The sequence below is a fragment of the Ranitomeya variabilis genome, chromosome 2, assembly GCF_051348905.1.
Source record: "Ranitomeya variabilis isolate aRanVar5 chromosome 2, aRanVar5.hap1, whole genome shotgun sequence".
Taxonomy (NCBI): Eukaryota; Metazoa; Chordata; class Amphibia; order Anura; family Dendrobatidae; genus Ranitomeya; species Ranitomeya variabilis.
In genome coordinates this window covers 850,596,675-850,609,866 of record NC_135233.1, presented here as the reverse complement: position 1 = coordinate 850,609,866, position 13,192 = coordinate 850,596,675, and the positions used below count along the sequence as shown (strand labels likewise).

General features: G+C 42.0%; 1 protein-coding gene across 1 annotated transcript in view; it reads right to left on the bottom strand.

The window, feature by feature from the left end:
• The window catches only part of LOC143808017 (tenascin-X-like), a 332,081-nt gene that overhangs the window by 39,150 nt on the left and 279,739 nt on the right, over window positions 1-13,192 (bottom strand). Inside the window, exons 38-39 of the mRNA XM_077290219.1 lie at window positions 7,156-7,413; window positions 3,850-4,104 (exon numbers count right to left, since the gene is read on the bottom strand). Coding sequence (XP_077146334.1) covers window positions 3,850-4,104; window positions 7,156-7,413 — 513 coding nt within the window. The remainder of the gene's footprint in view (window positions 1-3,849; window positions 4,105-7,155; window positions 7,414-13,192) is intronic.

The following is a 13,192-nucleotide window of genomic DNA, read 5'->3' as shown; positions in this document are numbered from 1 at the left end:
CAGACAGGTTTGTTAAATGTTAATGATTGGCTCAATGCCTACACAACTTCTAGTGATATGCATTTCAAGAAACATACACACTTAACCAAGAGTTCCACTATATTGTAGGTACTCTTGTAAACTCGAATGTCTAAATTTTTCAGTATGTTTAACAAAAATATTACACTCGCTTTCCCAAAAATAATTACATAAGAAATACACAATGAAAGTGCTTCCCTTCTGGGAAGCAAGCACACCATCTGAAACTTATTTTCGATTTTAATAAAAAAAACTAAACTGTTGTGCTGTCTTACTTATGCTTGTTATTGCAGCAAGAATTAAAAAAAATATACAAAATTGTGATACAAATGCAGAAGGATGGATGCTAGATACACCATATCACTGATTCCGACACTGCTGCGTGCATGTTGCCTTTCTTTCTCCCTCTACTAGTTGAATTTCTTTATTTGCAGACTATAAGGCTGGAGTCAGACAAGCAGATAGCATGTGATGTGAGAGCGTCCGATGCGATTGCTAATGACCCTCAGCTCCTGCTGGGCTGTGAGCTGGACCAAGAGTCATGCTACTTACTGTGCTCCAATTTTATCTCATGATAGGATCGTAGCACAGCTGCGAAGGAGACGGAGAAATTAATTTCTCCATCTCCTCTGCTGCCGGTGTCAGCGTATTGTAACAACTCTACCAGCATCACGGCATGGCCTCTCATCTCTCACACTATCTTACCCACTGCTCCAGGTCATGTTGTGGTTTGTGTTTCTTGCCAGCTCCATATTCTGTGCCTCTGCTCTCTGCATGCTTCCTGGCTGTGTGCATAGGAGGGCGGCACCTGAACTCTCTGGTTCTAATAGGAATCAGGTGCACCTAATCTGTTCCTGACCAATTACCAAGAGGCCTCCAGTATTTAGTGCAGCTCCACCCAGTGGACTGGGCCTGTGTAATGTGTTAACTCAGTTAGTGTCTAGCTTCTGAGCTGCCAGGCCTAGCTCTGTGTTCCTCCTTCTCTGGAGGCTCTACTCTTAGCCTTGCCTTGATCTTGTTTGTCTGTCTTCCAGGAGGCTGTATTTCCTGGTCTCAGTGTCTGTGTCCTTGTTTTGGTCTGTTCGCCCTCCAGGAGGCTGAATATCCTGGTCTCTGTGTCTTTGTTCTTATACCTAGTCTTGTTCCATTTCTTTGTCTGAACTTTGTCCTACCTTTGTCTCCCTGTCTGTGGCTTCCTTCCTTGTGTCCTCTCTGCTCTGCTCTCGGCTCCGCACTCTACGACCTTGCTTTGCTCTTGTCTCTGCACTCTGTGCCTTTGCTTTGCACTTGGCTCTTGGCTCTGCACTCTGTGCCTTCACTGTGCTCTTGGCTCTGCACTCTGTGCCTTCACTCTGCTCTTGGCTCTGCACTTTGTGGTTCTACCCTTGTCTCTCTTGCAGCTTTACCTCTGCTCCGCACTCCTGTGGTTCTGCTCCATTCTACTCTTCTCCGCTCCTGTTGCTGCAGTAATCTCTTGCTGCAGCTCCTCTCCGCATTCCTTGTGGTTCCGCTCTGCTTAGCTTCTGTTGCTGCACTATCTCTTGCTGCTCTATCGCTCCTACCTGCAGCCTTGCGGTTCTCTTCCTGTGTGAACAGGTCCTTACCTCTTCCTTCATAATTCATTCCATCCTGCTTGTTTCCTTACCTTCACCTCCTGTGTGAACAGGTCCCTACATGTTCCTTCATACACCACACCAACCTGCCCTGTGTCTCTTCCGTACCTGCCAGCCCTGTGTCTCTGCTGTGCCTGCCAGCCCTGTGTCTCTGCTATGCCTGCCAGCCCTGTGTCTCTGCTGTGCCTTCCAGCCCTGTGTCTATGCCGTACCTGCCAGCCCTGTGTCTCTGCCAGCCCTGTGTCTCAGCCATGCCAGCCTACTCGTCTGAGTTTCATCCATGCTCATCTGCTAGTCTTGCCTGATGCCCACGCCAATCATGGTGTTCCTGTTTTCCAATTGGGATCAGCAGCCACAGCCAGACACCACCCTGGAGTAGCACCTGGCAGCTGCCTGCTGCACAAGCCTGACCTCACCATCAGAGGCTCCAGTGAAGACCAAGGCAGCTGTCATAGTCACACCCCTTCCAGGGTAGTCTGGTTCATGGCACAGTGGGGCCACAAACCCCCGAGCTCACGCCCACCAGTCAGGGTGCGAGTGTGACAGTTTACACAGGCCATGGCCTCTGCTGTATTCCATGTCCTACTGCTTGCAGAGCATGATGAACTTTTTTCCTGCTCATGTGAGCAACCTGAAAAATTTGTTCCACCAAGGGTGGTTCAGATGGAGGAGACTTCTGACCCAATCATAGCCTCTAACGCTCTCTACAAGCAACTTCTGGCCTATGAGGAGGAGCACGACCCAGGAGACCCACCTAGGTTCTATGGGAATCCAGAAGAATGCCAAAGCTTCCTGGAACAGTGCTTGCGCTACATCCTGCAAAATGCACCTTGATTCCCCTCTGACCAGTTTAAGGTGGGTTACATTACAAACCCCACGAGCTCACGCCCACCATTCAGTGCATGAGCATGACACGTATATCGCACCGCATTTTTGTGATATCCGACTGCTGTGGGATGTTTCATTCGCACCCATAGACTTGGATGGGTGCGAGTGAGCCGAGTCTCGCTGCCAATCGCAGCACGCTATAATTTTTCTCTTATGCGGAATCAGCATCAGAAAATATTCACCGATCTGAGCTGCCCCATAGTATAACACTGGGCCGAATGCTATGTGATGTTTAATCACATAGCACGCAGCCGTGTTATACGGTAGTGTGACTCTGGCCTTCACTGCTGCAGTCATACAATACATTAAAGTTTTGAGTCTTTCTCTTCCTCTCGCTATCTTAAAATCACCCTAAGATGTTTGCTACATTTCATAAAATTTGACTCGAATTCAATTCCCATCGAATCAATGTGACTATCTAATAAATAAATGTAAAATTTGAAATATCGAAAGCCACACTGGCGCTATATATACTCAGGACCAAAAGAATAGAAAGCTGCTGGTATTTAGACAGAGACTGTGCTACCTTCTGCCAGTTATATTTAAATGAATACTGATGAATAAAAAATACCACGCTATAAGGGATCTAATTGAAGCTGGTTGCTTGAGAACCCTGCCGAAAAAGTGCGATACACTTCGAAACGCGTTAGTAGTTTCTGGCCCTAACTAGACTCTGTAGACCAGTGACGTCACATGCGGTCGAGCGGCTGAGCACTATCGGCCATCTTTTTTCCTTTCCTCGTGTAACCAGGGACGCCACCGGCCGGGACGTCTCTGGCTCTGCCCTCATTGGCAATTTTTCTCCGCCTATCACACAAATCCCTAGGCGGCACACGCATAGTATTTACTCATCCAGCTCTGCACGAACCTAGAGCAAACTTCCATTTATTCGGAGTACAGCGGTGTGTATTTACACATTATCCAACTTCTCACCTACCAGACTGGGAAATTCACTAAAAAGGTATGTGGAATGCGTAGATGTGCAATTACTAACGGAATTAGCATACAAAGTATTAACTAGTATAGTTCTGTAAAAGAACCACTGAATGTTATTGGGCAACAGTGTTTAATCTGAATTACACTTGTGAATATGCGTGTACATTTGGTTTTCCAAGCACCCAGCTTCAATTAGATCCCTTATAGTGTGGTATTTTTTATTCATCAGTATTCAAATGTAAAATTTAGTTTAAAGATGTATACATATTTTTTATGTTAATGCAGTACATCTAATGATTTATATGTAATTCCTATGCATTTACGGTATGTATTCTTTACAACAGTAAAACTCATAGTTTTGATTTTTTTATTTATTAGAAAGTCTGAATGATACCTGTGTTAAATGATATGTTCTTGTTTTCTCCTAGTATTGTGCCTTGAACAACAGCAGATACTAGAGCTGTGTAATAGTTTCCAGGTATAAGGTCTCCAAGTGTGGCGGATGGTAAAGTAATATTTTTGGTGAAAGACAGATTCCCCACAATCTGTATTCTATAAGATTCTACATATCCTATTGGCGGCTTCCAGACAAGAGACACAGAAGTAGTAGAGATGTTTTGTAATTTGAGGTCTTCAACAACTTCTGGCCCTGATGAAAAGAAGATTAAAAATTCTTAATAAAGCCTGAATTTGAAAAGAAGATTAGCTCTAACAAGTACATAGTAATCGTTCAAGTAACTTTTATACTTGAGATAAGTGTAACATAACTTGTACTTCTTTCTCTCTTCACATAAATCCTATATTAAAGGGCACCTGTCACCCCGTTTTTTCAGTATGAGATAAAAATACTGTTAAATAGGGCCTGAGCTGTGCATTACAACAGTGTATTTTGTGGACCCCGATTCCCCACCTATGCTGCCAAAATACGTTACCAAAGTAGCCGTTTTCGCCTGTCAATCAGGCTGGTCTGGTCAAAAGGACGTGGTGTCTTCCCCCAGATCTTGCTTAGTTTTCCGTTGGTGGCGTAGTGGTTTGCGCATGCCCAAGGTCCCGAATCCACTGCACAGGGGAGTTAAAAGAGCGCGATGTGCACTATTTCATTGGTGATCGGTGGGGGCGGCCATCTTCCTTTGGCCGCGCGTGCGCAGAAGTGGCGCTCTGCTGGCCGCGGCTTCAGGAAAATGGCCGCGGGATGCCACGCGTGCGCAGATGGAGATCGCGGCGGCCATTTTCCTGAAGCAGAGTTCGCATCTCGGCTTCAGGAAAATGGCCGCCACCATCTCCATCTGCGCACGCGCGGCATCCCGTGGCCATTTTCCTGAAGCCGCGGCCAGCAGAGCGCCGCTTCTGCGCACGCGCGGCCAAAGGAAGATGGCCGCCCCCACCGATCACCAATGAAATAGTGCACATCGCGCTCTTTTAACTCCCCTGTGCAGTGGATTCGGGACCTTGGGCATGCGCAAACCACTACGCCACCAACAGAAAACTAAGCAAGATCTGGGGGAAGACACCACGCCCTTTTGACCAGACCAGCCTGATTGACAGGCGAAAACGGCTACTTTGGTAACATATTTTGGCAGCATAGGTGGGGAATCGGGGTCCACAAAATACACTGTTGTAATGCACAGCTCAGGCCCTATTTAACAGTATTTTTATCTCATACTGAAAAAACGGGGTGACAGGTGCCCTTTAAACATGTCATCAACTTATGTGTTGTGCTAATTTAATCTTTACCTATCAATGCTAACAGGTAGCTTATATGTAGTGTATAGACTCTTCATAACGACCATCATTGATCTCAGATCCTTCACAGAATTTATAAGTTCTCCACTTTTCCTAGTTGGACAAAGCACTGATGAAGGACTTTGATCAGGATGGGGAATGTGCAGTCATTCATTAGCTGCATAGTCATTTCTACTTCTCTGTGCTCATAGCTATGATAATTGTAGGAAAGAAACAAGAAGCTGGACAATCAAAGCTATGGGCCCATTATCAAAAATAGTGTTTCGTACGCAGCGTATTTTTGCTGCGCCCAAAATGCTGTGTTCTTACTGCCACACCTGTGTATAATTACATGCAGATTTACCGCGTGTAATAACATTTATTGTCCAAAATACGCAGCGGAGACTAGAGTCTCCGCAACAGAAATAGACATGCTGCAGCTCGTAAACCCACAAGGCAGGTGAGTTTATGCAGAGTTAAATAGAAGCACAGTGGGCATGGGGTTTCTATAAATCTCATCCACTGTGCTTGTAATGCAGAAAGCAACTAAAATATGCTGCGTCCAAAATGCTGCTATTCGTGATTGAGGGCACACAGCCTTAAGCTGCCTGACACAGACAGTGGAGTCAATTTAATTAACAGGGTTGGTGACCAATGAAGGAATCTATGAGAGGGAGTCTTGGAGAGCTATTTTTTTTTAAAGGGACATCAGTCTATGTGGAGGAGTCATAAAGAGCAGTCTTTGTAAAGGTATCAACTGGAGAAGTCTGTGTGTTGAGTGAAAACTGTAACTATTGAAAGTAGTCTGTAAATGAGAGGGAACCATGGGGAGTGTTCTGTTTAAATCAACGGTCATGAGGTCTCATGTCTTTTAGAGATGGTGACATGGGGAGAAGTCAAGCATAGAGGGTGGCATGGAGAGAAGTCAGTGAAAGAGAAGGCCATTGGGAGAAGTCAGTGAGAAAAGAGGCTATTGGGGTAAGTCATTGAGATCAGCCATAGGAAGCAGTCAGGTGGGACCATGGTGTGCACTCTCTATAGTGGGGAGACCATGGGAGGTATCTGAGAGAGATGGTGCAAAAATAATGTACTTCAGGAGAGTATAGGTAGTAGTATGAAAGAGGCTACCAATAGATCTTTCAGAAAGATAAAGGGATAGAATGTAGGAGGTTGGGTTGCATAGCATGGGAACAGGTCTGAGTCATAGATCCCACTCTTAGATCTGAGAGGTCTGTGTCATAGATCCCACTGAGAGAAGTGGAGGTTTGGATAGCAATATATTACAGCCTCTCTTAAAATCTATAACCTTTGTCACAAAAGAAGCTTTTCTTGCTAACCAATGAAGTAATCAGCTACTAATATTACCAGTAAATATATGTCTTGCACATGGAGCTCTTATTCTGTGTGACACAGACATAGGGGCCCATTCATCAAAGCCGTTACACCAGAGAACCAACGTGAAAACTTGGAAAAGTTGCAAACTTTTTGCTCAAACATATTCCGACTGTTGCCGCTTTTCACATTAGGTTGAATAAGATCTGCCAAAGTTGGTAAAGCTGGGATAGTACGGCGTGTGGCCATGCCAACCCATCAAACTAAACAAAAGTGTCGGCATTTGTACACCAGAAATGCTTTTCCAGTGTCTAACTGGAGTAGCATTTCTGGTGCAGGGCAGGGAGGTACATGCCATTGAGGAGAGGCTGCCAAATGTATTAAGTAGCACGCACCTTTTTATGAATTTGACACCTTCTACCTCTGCACCACTGGTATAGCATAATTGTGCGCTGCGCCAGTCTTAATGAATCAGTACCATAGAGTGTTATGTGAATGAACAAACATATTATGAGCAATAATGTCATCTATCGATACCCATATCATCTGCAAATTATTTATAAACTATCTAGCAAACAAAGGTAGAAAAGAAAAAATGGATGTGTGAATGGATACATGGACGAATGGATGCATGAGCAATACTTACTAGTATAAGCTGATATATCTAAGCCATTTCCTTGCACCTTAGATTCACCAACAACAGCAAATACTCGGAATGAGTATAAATTTCCTGGTGTAAGATTTGTAATAACAGACTCATTTATAGATGTCTGAAAATACACAGTGACAGGACCTGCCATCTCTATCATGTAGAAAGTGACATTTCCATATGGTATTTGCCAGCCTAAAGTTATAGAAGTGGTGCTGATATTTAATGTTCTCAGATCTATGACAACATCGGGCTCTGTAGAAGGAAATAATATGATGTTACACCTCAGGGTAATACTCATATATAATAATATTCAGTGGATATAAAAAGTTTACATACCTCTGGTAATATGCCAGGTTTTTGTCATTTTAAAAAAATCATGCAAAGAAGAATCATTTCAGTAATTTTTCCACCTTTAATGTCGCCCACAATCTGTACAATTGCATTTAAAAACAAACTGAAATAATTTTGAGATTGAAAATAAAAATGTTAAACCATAAATAATGTGGTTGCATAATAAGTGTGAACACCCTCTTATAACGGAGGATATGGTTGTGGATTCAGAATTACCCAATCACATTTAAACTCATATTGAGTAGTAGTCATTACATTATACAGTTGCCATCATTGAAAGTGATTCTGATTAAGCCCATAAAAACCCCATCTAGTAGGATTTTCTTGACATTTTGTTAGTATTTCACTGTACAGCAAAAGCCATGGTCTGTAAACAGCTTATAACACAGCAAAGGGATATCATTGTTGAAAACTATCAATAAGGAGTACAAAAATATTTCCGAAGCATTAGAATACATCATCAAGAAGTGGCTTACATTTGGCACAACATCATCATTACCTAGAGCTGAACATCCCTCAAAAATTGAAGAAAAGGCAAGAACAATGGTCTAGTGGGCTGCCAGGAGGCCTTCATAAACATCACAGGAGCTGCAGGAATCTTTTAGATGTACGTCTTGCATACTGAATGTGACAACAATCTCTTGCGTCTTTCAAATGTCTGGCTTTTGGGGTAGGGTGGCAAGACAAAGCCTTTTCTTACAAAGAAAACATCCAATCCCTGCTAAGTTTAGTGAAAACCTACATCAAGTCTGCCAAAAGCACGTGGGATAACATTATGGTCTAATAAGACCAAAGTTTAACTTTTTGTCCATAATTCAAAAAGATATGAAGATATGAAGCCATATGAAGTGGGCAAAGCTTGCCAATTCTAGATATGCCATGCTACCCAAAAAGACTGAATGCTGTCATAAATTCAGAGTGCTTCAACAAAGTATTACTTCAAGGGCGTGCATATTTATGCATCCACATTATTTTAGTTCTTTCTTTTTCTTTTTCCACCAGAAAAGATTTCAGTTTGTTTTGTTCAATTGATTTGTACAACTTCTGGGTAACATAAAATGTGGAAAAAGTTCTGAAACAATTCTTCTTGGTATGTTTTTTTTTACATACAATAATAAAAACCTGACATTTTAAAAAGGGTATGTAGACTTTTTATATGCACTGTATAAACATAATTTAATTTAGATTAGGTCATAAATACATAAGAAACCATTTGCCATAGACAAAGACTGGTGCTATGGATTTAGGCTATGACCCCCATTGAAAGTTTTGAATGTTACAGATTTTCTGCACCATTTCTACACCTATTCAGTAAGTTACCGAATTTTGCAGATTATAAGATGCACAGGATTTTAAGGCGCACCCCAAACTTTGGGGAGAAAAAGAACAAAAAAACTATTTAATAAAGTGGTGGTGCTTCTTATAATCTGTGCGTCTTATTTCTTACCGTGGCTGGCGGCTGCAATGGAGCGGGGTCCCAGAAGGCAGTAGTGGGGTGGTGGTGCCCCTGAAGGTCCAGTCACCATAGAGTACTGCACCTCACCAAGAGGTGTGGTATTCCACTCTCAGGTTAGGAGGGTTCACCACCCAGTACTCTAACACTCACACCCAACACACACCAGATCAGTCAGGGTCAAGCTGGATAGGAAAGGGTGTTGTAGGAGTGGGTGGGGTAGATAGAGTAGGGGAGGAGTTTGTAGAAACATGAGCTTAGGCAGAGATTGTGAGAGAAGTGGAGAAGTGAAGGTGAGCAGAGGTGGGGGTCTGCAGCTCCTGGCAGACAGAAATAGTTCCCAGAGAGAGGAAACTGAAGAAAAGTGAAACGACAGAAAGAACTGAAGGAAGGGGTCATAGAGGCATAGGTAGTGAGTAGGGTTGAGCGAAACGGGTCGATCATTTTCAAAAGTCGCCGACTTTTGGCTAAGTCGGCGTCTCATGAAACCCGATCCGACCCCTGTGCTTGTCGGCCATGCGGTACGCGACTTTCGCGCCAAAGTCGCGTTTCAATGACGCGAAAAGCGCCATTTCTCAGCCAATGAAGGTGAACGCAGAGTGTGGGCAGCGTGATGACATAGATCCTGGTCCCCACCATCTTAGAGAAGGGCATTGCAGTGATTGGCTTGCTGTCTGCGGCGTCACAGGGGCTATAAAGGGGCGTTCCCGCCGACCGCCATCTTACTGCTGCTGATCTGAGCTTAGGGAGAGGTTGCTGCCGCCTCGTCAGAAGCAGGGAGAGCGTTAGGCAGGGTCCACTAACCACCAAACCGCTTGTGCTGTAGCGATTTCCACTGTCCAACACCACCTTCGGTGTGCAGGAACAGTGGAAGCTATTTTTTTTTTTTTTCCTCAGCGCTGTAGCTCATTGGGCTGCCCTAGAAGGCTCCGTGATAGCTGTATTGCTGTGTGTACGCCACTGTGGAAACCAACTGCTTTTTTCAAAGCACATATCCTCTTGTTCCTTTCTGCACAGCTATCTTTTTTGTTTGTCCACACTTTTTATTTAATTTGTGCATCAGTCCACTCCTATTGCTGCCTGCCATACCTGGCTTAGATTACTGCAGGGAGATAGTAATTGTAGGACAGTCCCTGTTTTTTTTTTTTTTTTTTTTTTTTTGTGGGAGATTAAGATTGGCATTTCTGCTACAGTGCCATCCCTGTGTGTGCCATCTCTCACTGAGTGGGCCATAGAAAGCCTATTTATTTTTTCCGTGATTTGTGTTCTAAATTCTACCTCAACACAAAAACACTACATCAATCAGTGGTAGAAAAATATTGGCCTCAGTCAGGGCTTGTGTGCCACTGCTGTGTGTGCTATCTCTTATTCAGTGGGCTATAGAAAGCCTATTTATTTATTTATTTTTTTCTTATTATTTGGTTTCTAAAGTCTCCCTGAAAAAAATAAAAATAAAATAAAAAAACAGTGGGAGAGTAATATTGCCCTTTCAGCTTGTGTGCCAGTCTTGACTCCTGGGTGTGCCACCTCTCTCTCTAATTATGGGCCATAGAAAGCCTTTTTTTTTTTTTTTTTAAATATTATTAGGTTTCTAAAGTCTCCCTTAAAAAACAAAAAATACATAAAAAAACAGTGGGAGAGTAATATTGCCCTTTCAGCTTGTGTGCCAGTCTTGACTCCTGGGTGTGCCACCTCTCTCTCTCATTCAGTGGGCCATAGAAAGCCTTTTTTTTTTTTTTTTTTAAATATTATTGGGTTTCTAAAGTCTCCCTTAAAAAACAAAAAATACATAAAAAAACAGTGGGAGAGTAATATTGCCCTTTCAGCTTGTGTGCCAGTCTTGACTCCTGGGTGTGCCACCTCTCTCTCTCATTCAGTGGGCCATAGAAAGGCTATTTATTTTTTTGGTTTTTTTAATATTATTTGGTTTCTAAAGTCTCCCTGAAAAAAAAAAAAAAAAAAAACTTAAAAAAACAGTGGGAGAGTAATATTGCCCTTTCAGCTTGTGCGCCAGTCTTGACTCCTGGGTGTGCCACCTCTCTCTCTCATTCAGTGGGCCATAGAAAGCCTTTTTTTTTTTTTTTTTTTTTTTTTTAATATTATTGGGTTTCTAAAGTCTCCCTTAAAAAACAAAAAATACATAAAAACAGTGGGAGAGTAATATTGCCCTTTCAGCTTGTGTGCCAGTCTTGACTCCTGGGTGTGCCACCTCTCTCTCTAATTGTGGGCCATAGAAAGCCTTTTTTTTTTTTTTTTTTTAAATATTATTGGGTTTCTAAAGTCTCCCTTAAAAAACAAAAAATACATAAAAAAACAGTGGGAGAGTAATATTGCCCTTTCAGCTTGTGTGCCAGTCTTGACTCCTGGGTGTGCCACCTCTCTCTCTCATTCAGTGGGCCATAGAAAGCCTTTTTTTTTTTTTTTTTTTTTTTTAATATTATTGGGTTTCTAAAGTCTCCCTTAAAAAGCAAAAAATACATAAAAAAAAGTGGGAGAGTAATATTGCCCTTTCAGCTTGTGTGCCAGTCTTGACTCCTGGGTGTGCCACCTCTCTCTCTCATTCAGTGGGCCATAGAAAGCCTTTTTTTTTTTTTTTTTTTAAATATTATTGGGTTTCTAAAGTCTCCCTTAAAAAACAAAAAATACATAAAAAAACAGTGGGAGAGTAATAATGCCCTTTCAGCTTGTGTGCCAGTCTTGACTCCTGGGTGTGCCACCTCTCTCTCTCATTCAGTGGGCCATAGAAAGCCTTTTTTTTTTTTTTAAATATTATTGGGTTTCTAAAGTCTCCCTTAAAAAACAAAAAATACATAAAAAAAACAGTGGGAGAGTAATATTGCCCTTTCAGCTTGTGTGCCAGTCTTGACTCCTGGGTGTGCCACCTCTCTCTCTCATTCAGTGGGCCATAGAAAGCCTTTTTTTTTTTTTTAAATATTATTGGGTTTCTAAAGTCTCCCTTAAAAAACAAAAAATACATAAAAAAACAGTGGGAGAGTAATATTGCCCTTTCAGCTTGTGTGCCAGTCTTGACTCCTGGGTGTGCCACCTCTCTCTCTCATTCAGTGGGCCATAGAAAGCCTTTTTTTTTTTTTTTTTTTAAATATTATTGGGTTTCTAAAGTCTCCCTTAAAAAACAAAAAATACATAAAAAAACAGTGGGAGAGTAATATTGCCCTTTCAGCTTGTGTGCCAGTCTTGACTCCTGGGTGTGCCACCTCTCTCTCTCATTCAGTGGGCCATAGAAAGCCTTTTTTTTTTTTTTTTTTTTTTTATATTATTGGGTTTCTAAAGTCTCCCTTAAAAAACAAAAAATACATAAAAAAACAGTGGGAGAGTAATATTGCCCTTTCAGCTTGTGTGCCAGTCTTGACTCCTGGGTGTGCCACCTCTCTCTCTAATTGTGGGCCATAGAAAGCCTTTTTTTTTTTTTTTTTAAATATTATTGGGTTTCTAAAGTCTCCCTTAAAAAACAAAAAATACATAAAAAAACAGTGGGAGAGTAATATTGCCCTTTCAGCTTGTGTGCCAGTCTTGACTCCTGGGTGTGCCACCTCTCTCTCTCATTCAGTGGGCCATAGAAAGCCTTTTTTTTTTTTTTTAAATATTATTGGGTTTCTAAAGTCTCCCTTAAAAAACAAAAAATACATAAAAAAACAGTGGGAGAGTAATATTGCCCTTTCAGCTTGTGTGCCAGTCTTGACTCCTGGGTGTGCCACCTCTCTCTCTCATTCAGTGGGCCATAGAAAGCCTTTTTTTTTAAATATTATTGGGTTTCTAAAGTCTCCCTTAAAAAACAAAAAATACATAAAAAAACAGTGGGAGAGTAATATTGCCCTTTCAGCTTGTGTGCCAGTCTTGACTCCTGGGTGTGCCACCTCTCTCTCTCATTCAGTGGGCCATAGAAAGCCTTTTTTTTTTTTTTTTAAATATTATTGGGTTTCTAAAGTCTCCCTTAAAAAACAAAAAATACATAAAAAAACAGTGGGAGAGTAATATTGCCCTTTCAGCTTGTGTGCCAGTCTTGACTCCTGGGTGTGCCACCTCTCTCTCTCATTCAGTGGGCCATAGAAAGGCTATTTATTTTTTTGGTTTTTTTAATATTATTTGGTTTCTAAAGTCTCCCTGAAAATAAAAAAAAAAAACTTAAAAAAACAGTGGGAGAGTAATATTGCCCTTTCAGCTTGTGCGCCAGTCTTGACTCCTGGGTGTGCCACCTCTCTCTCTCTA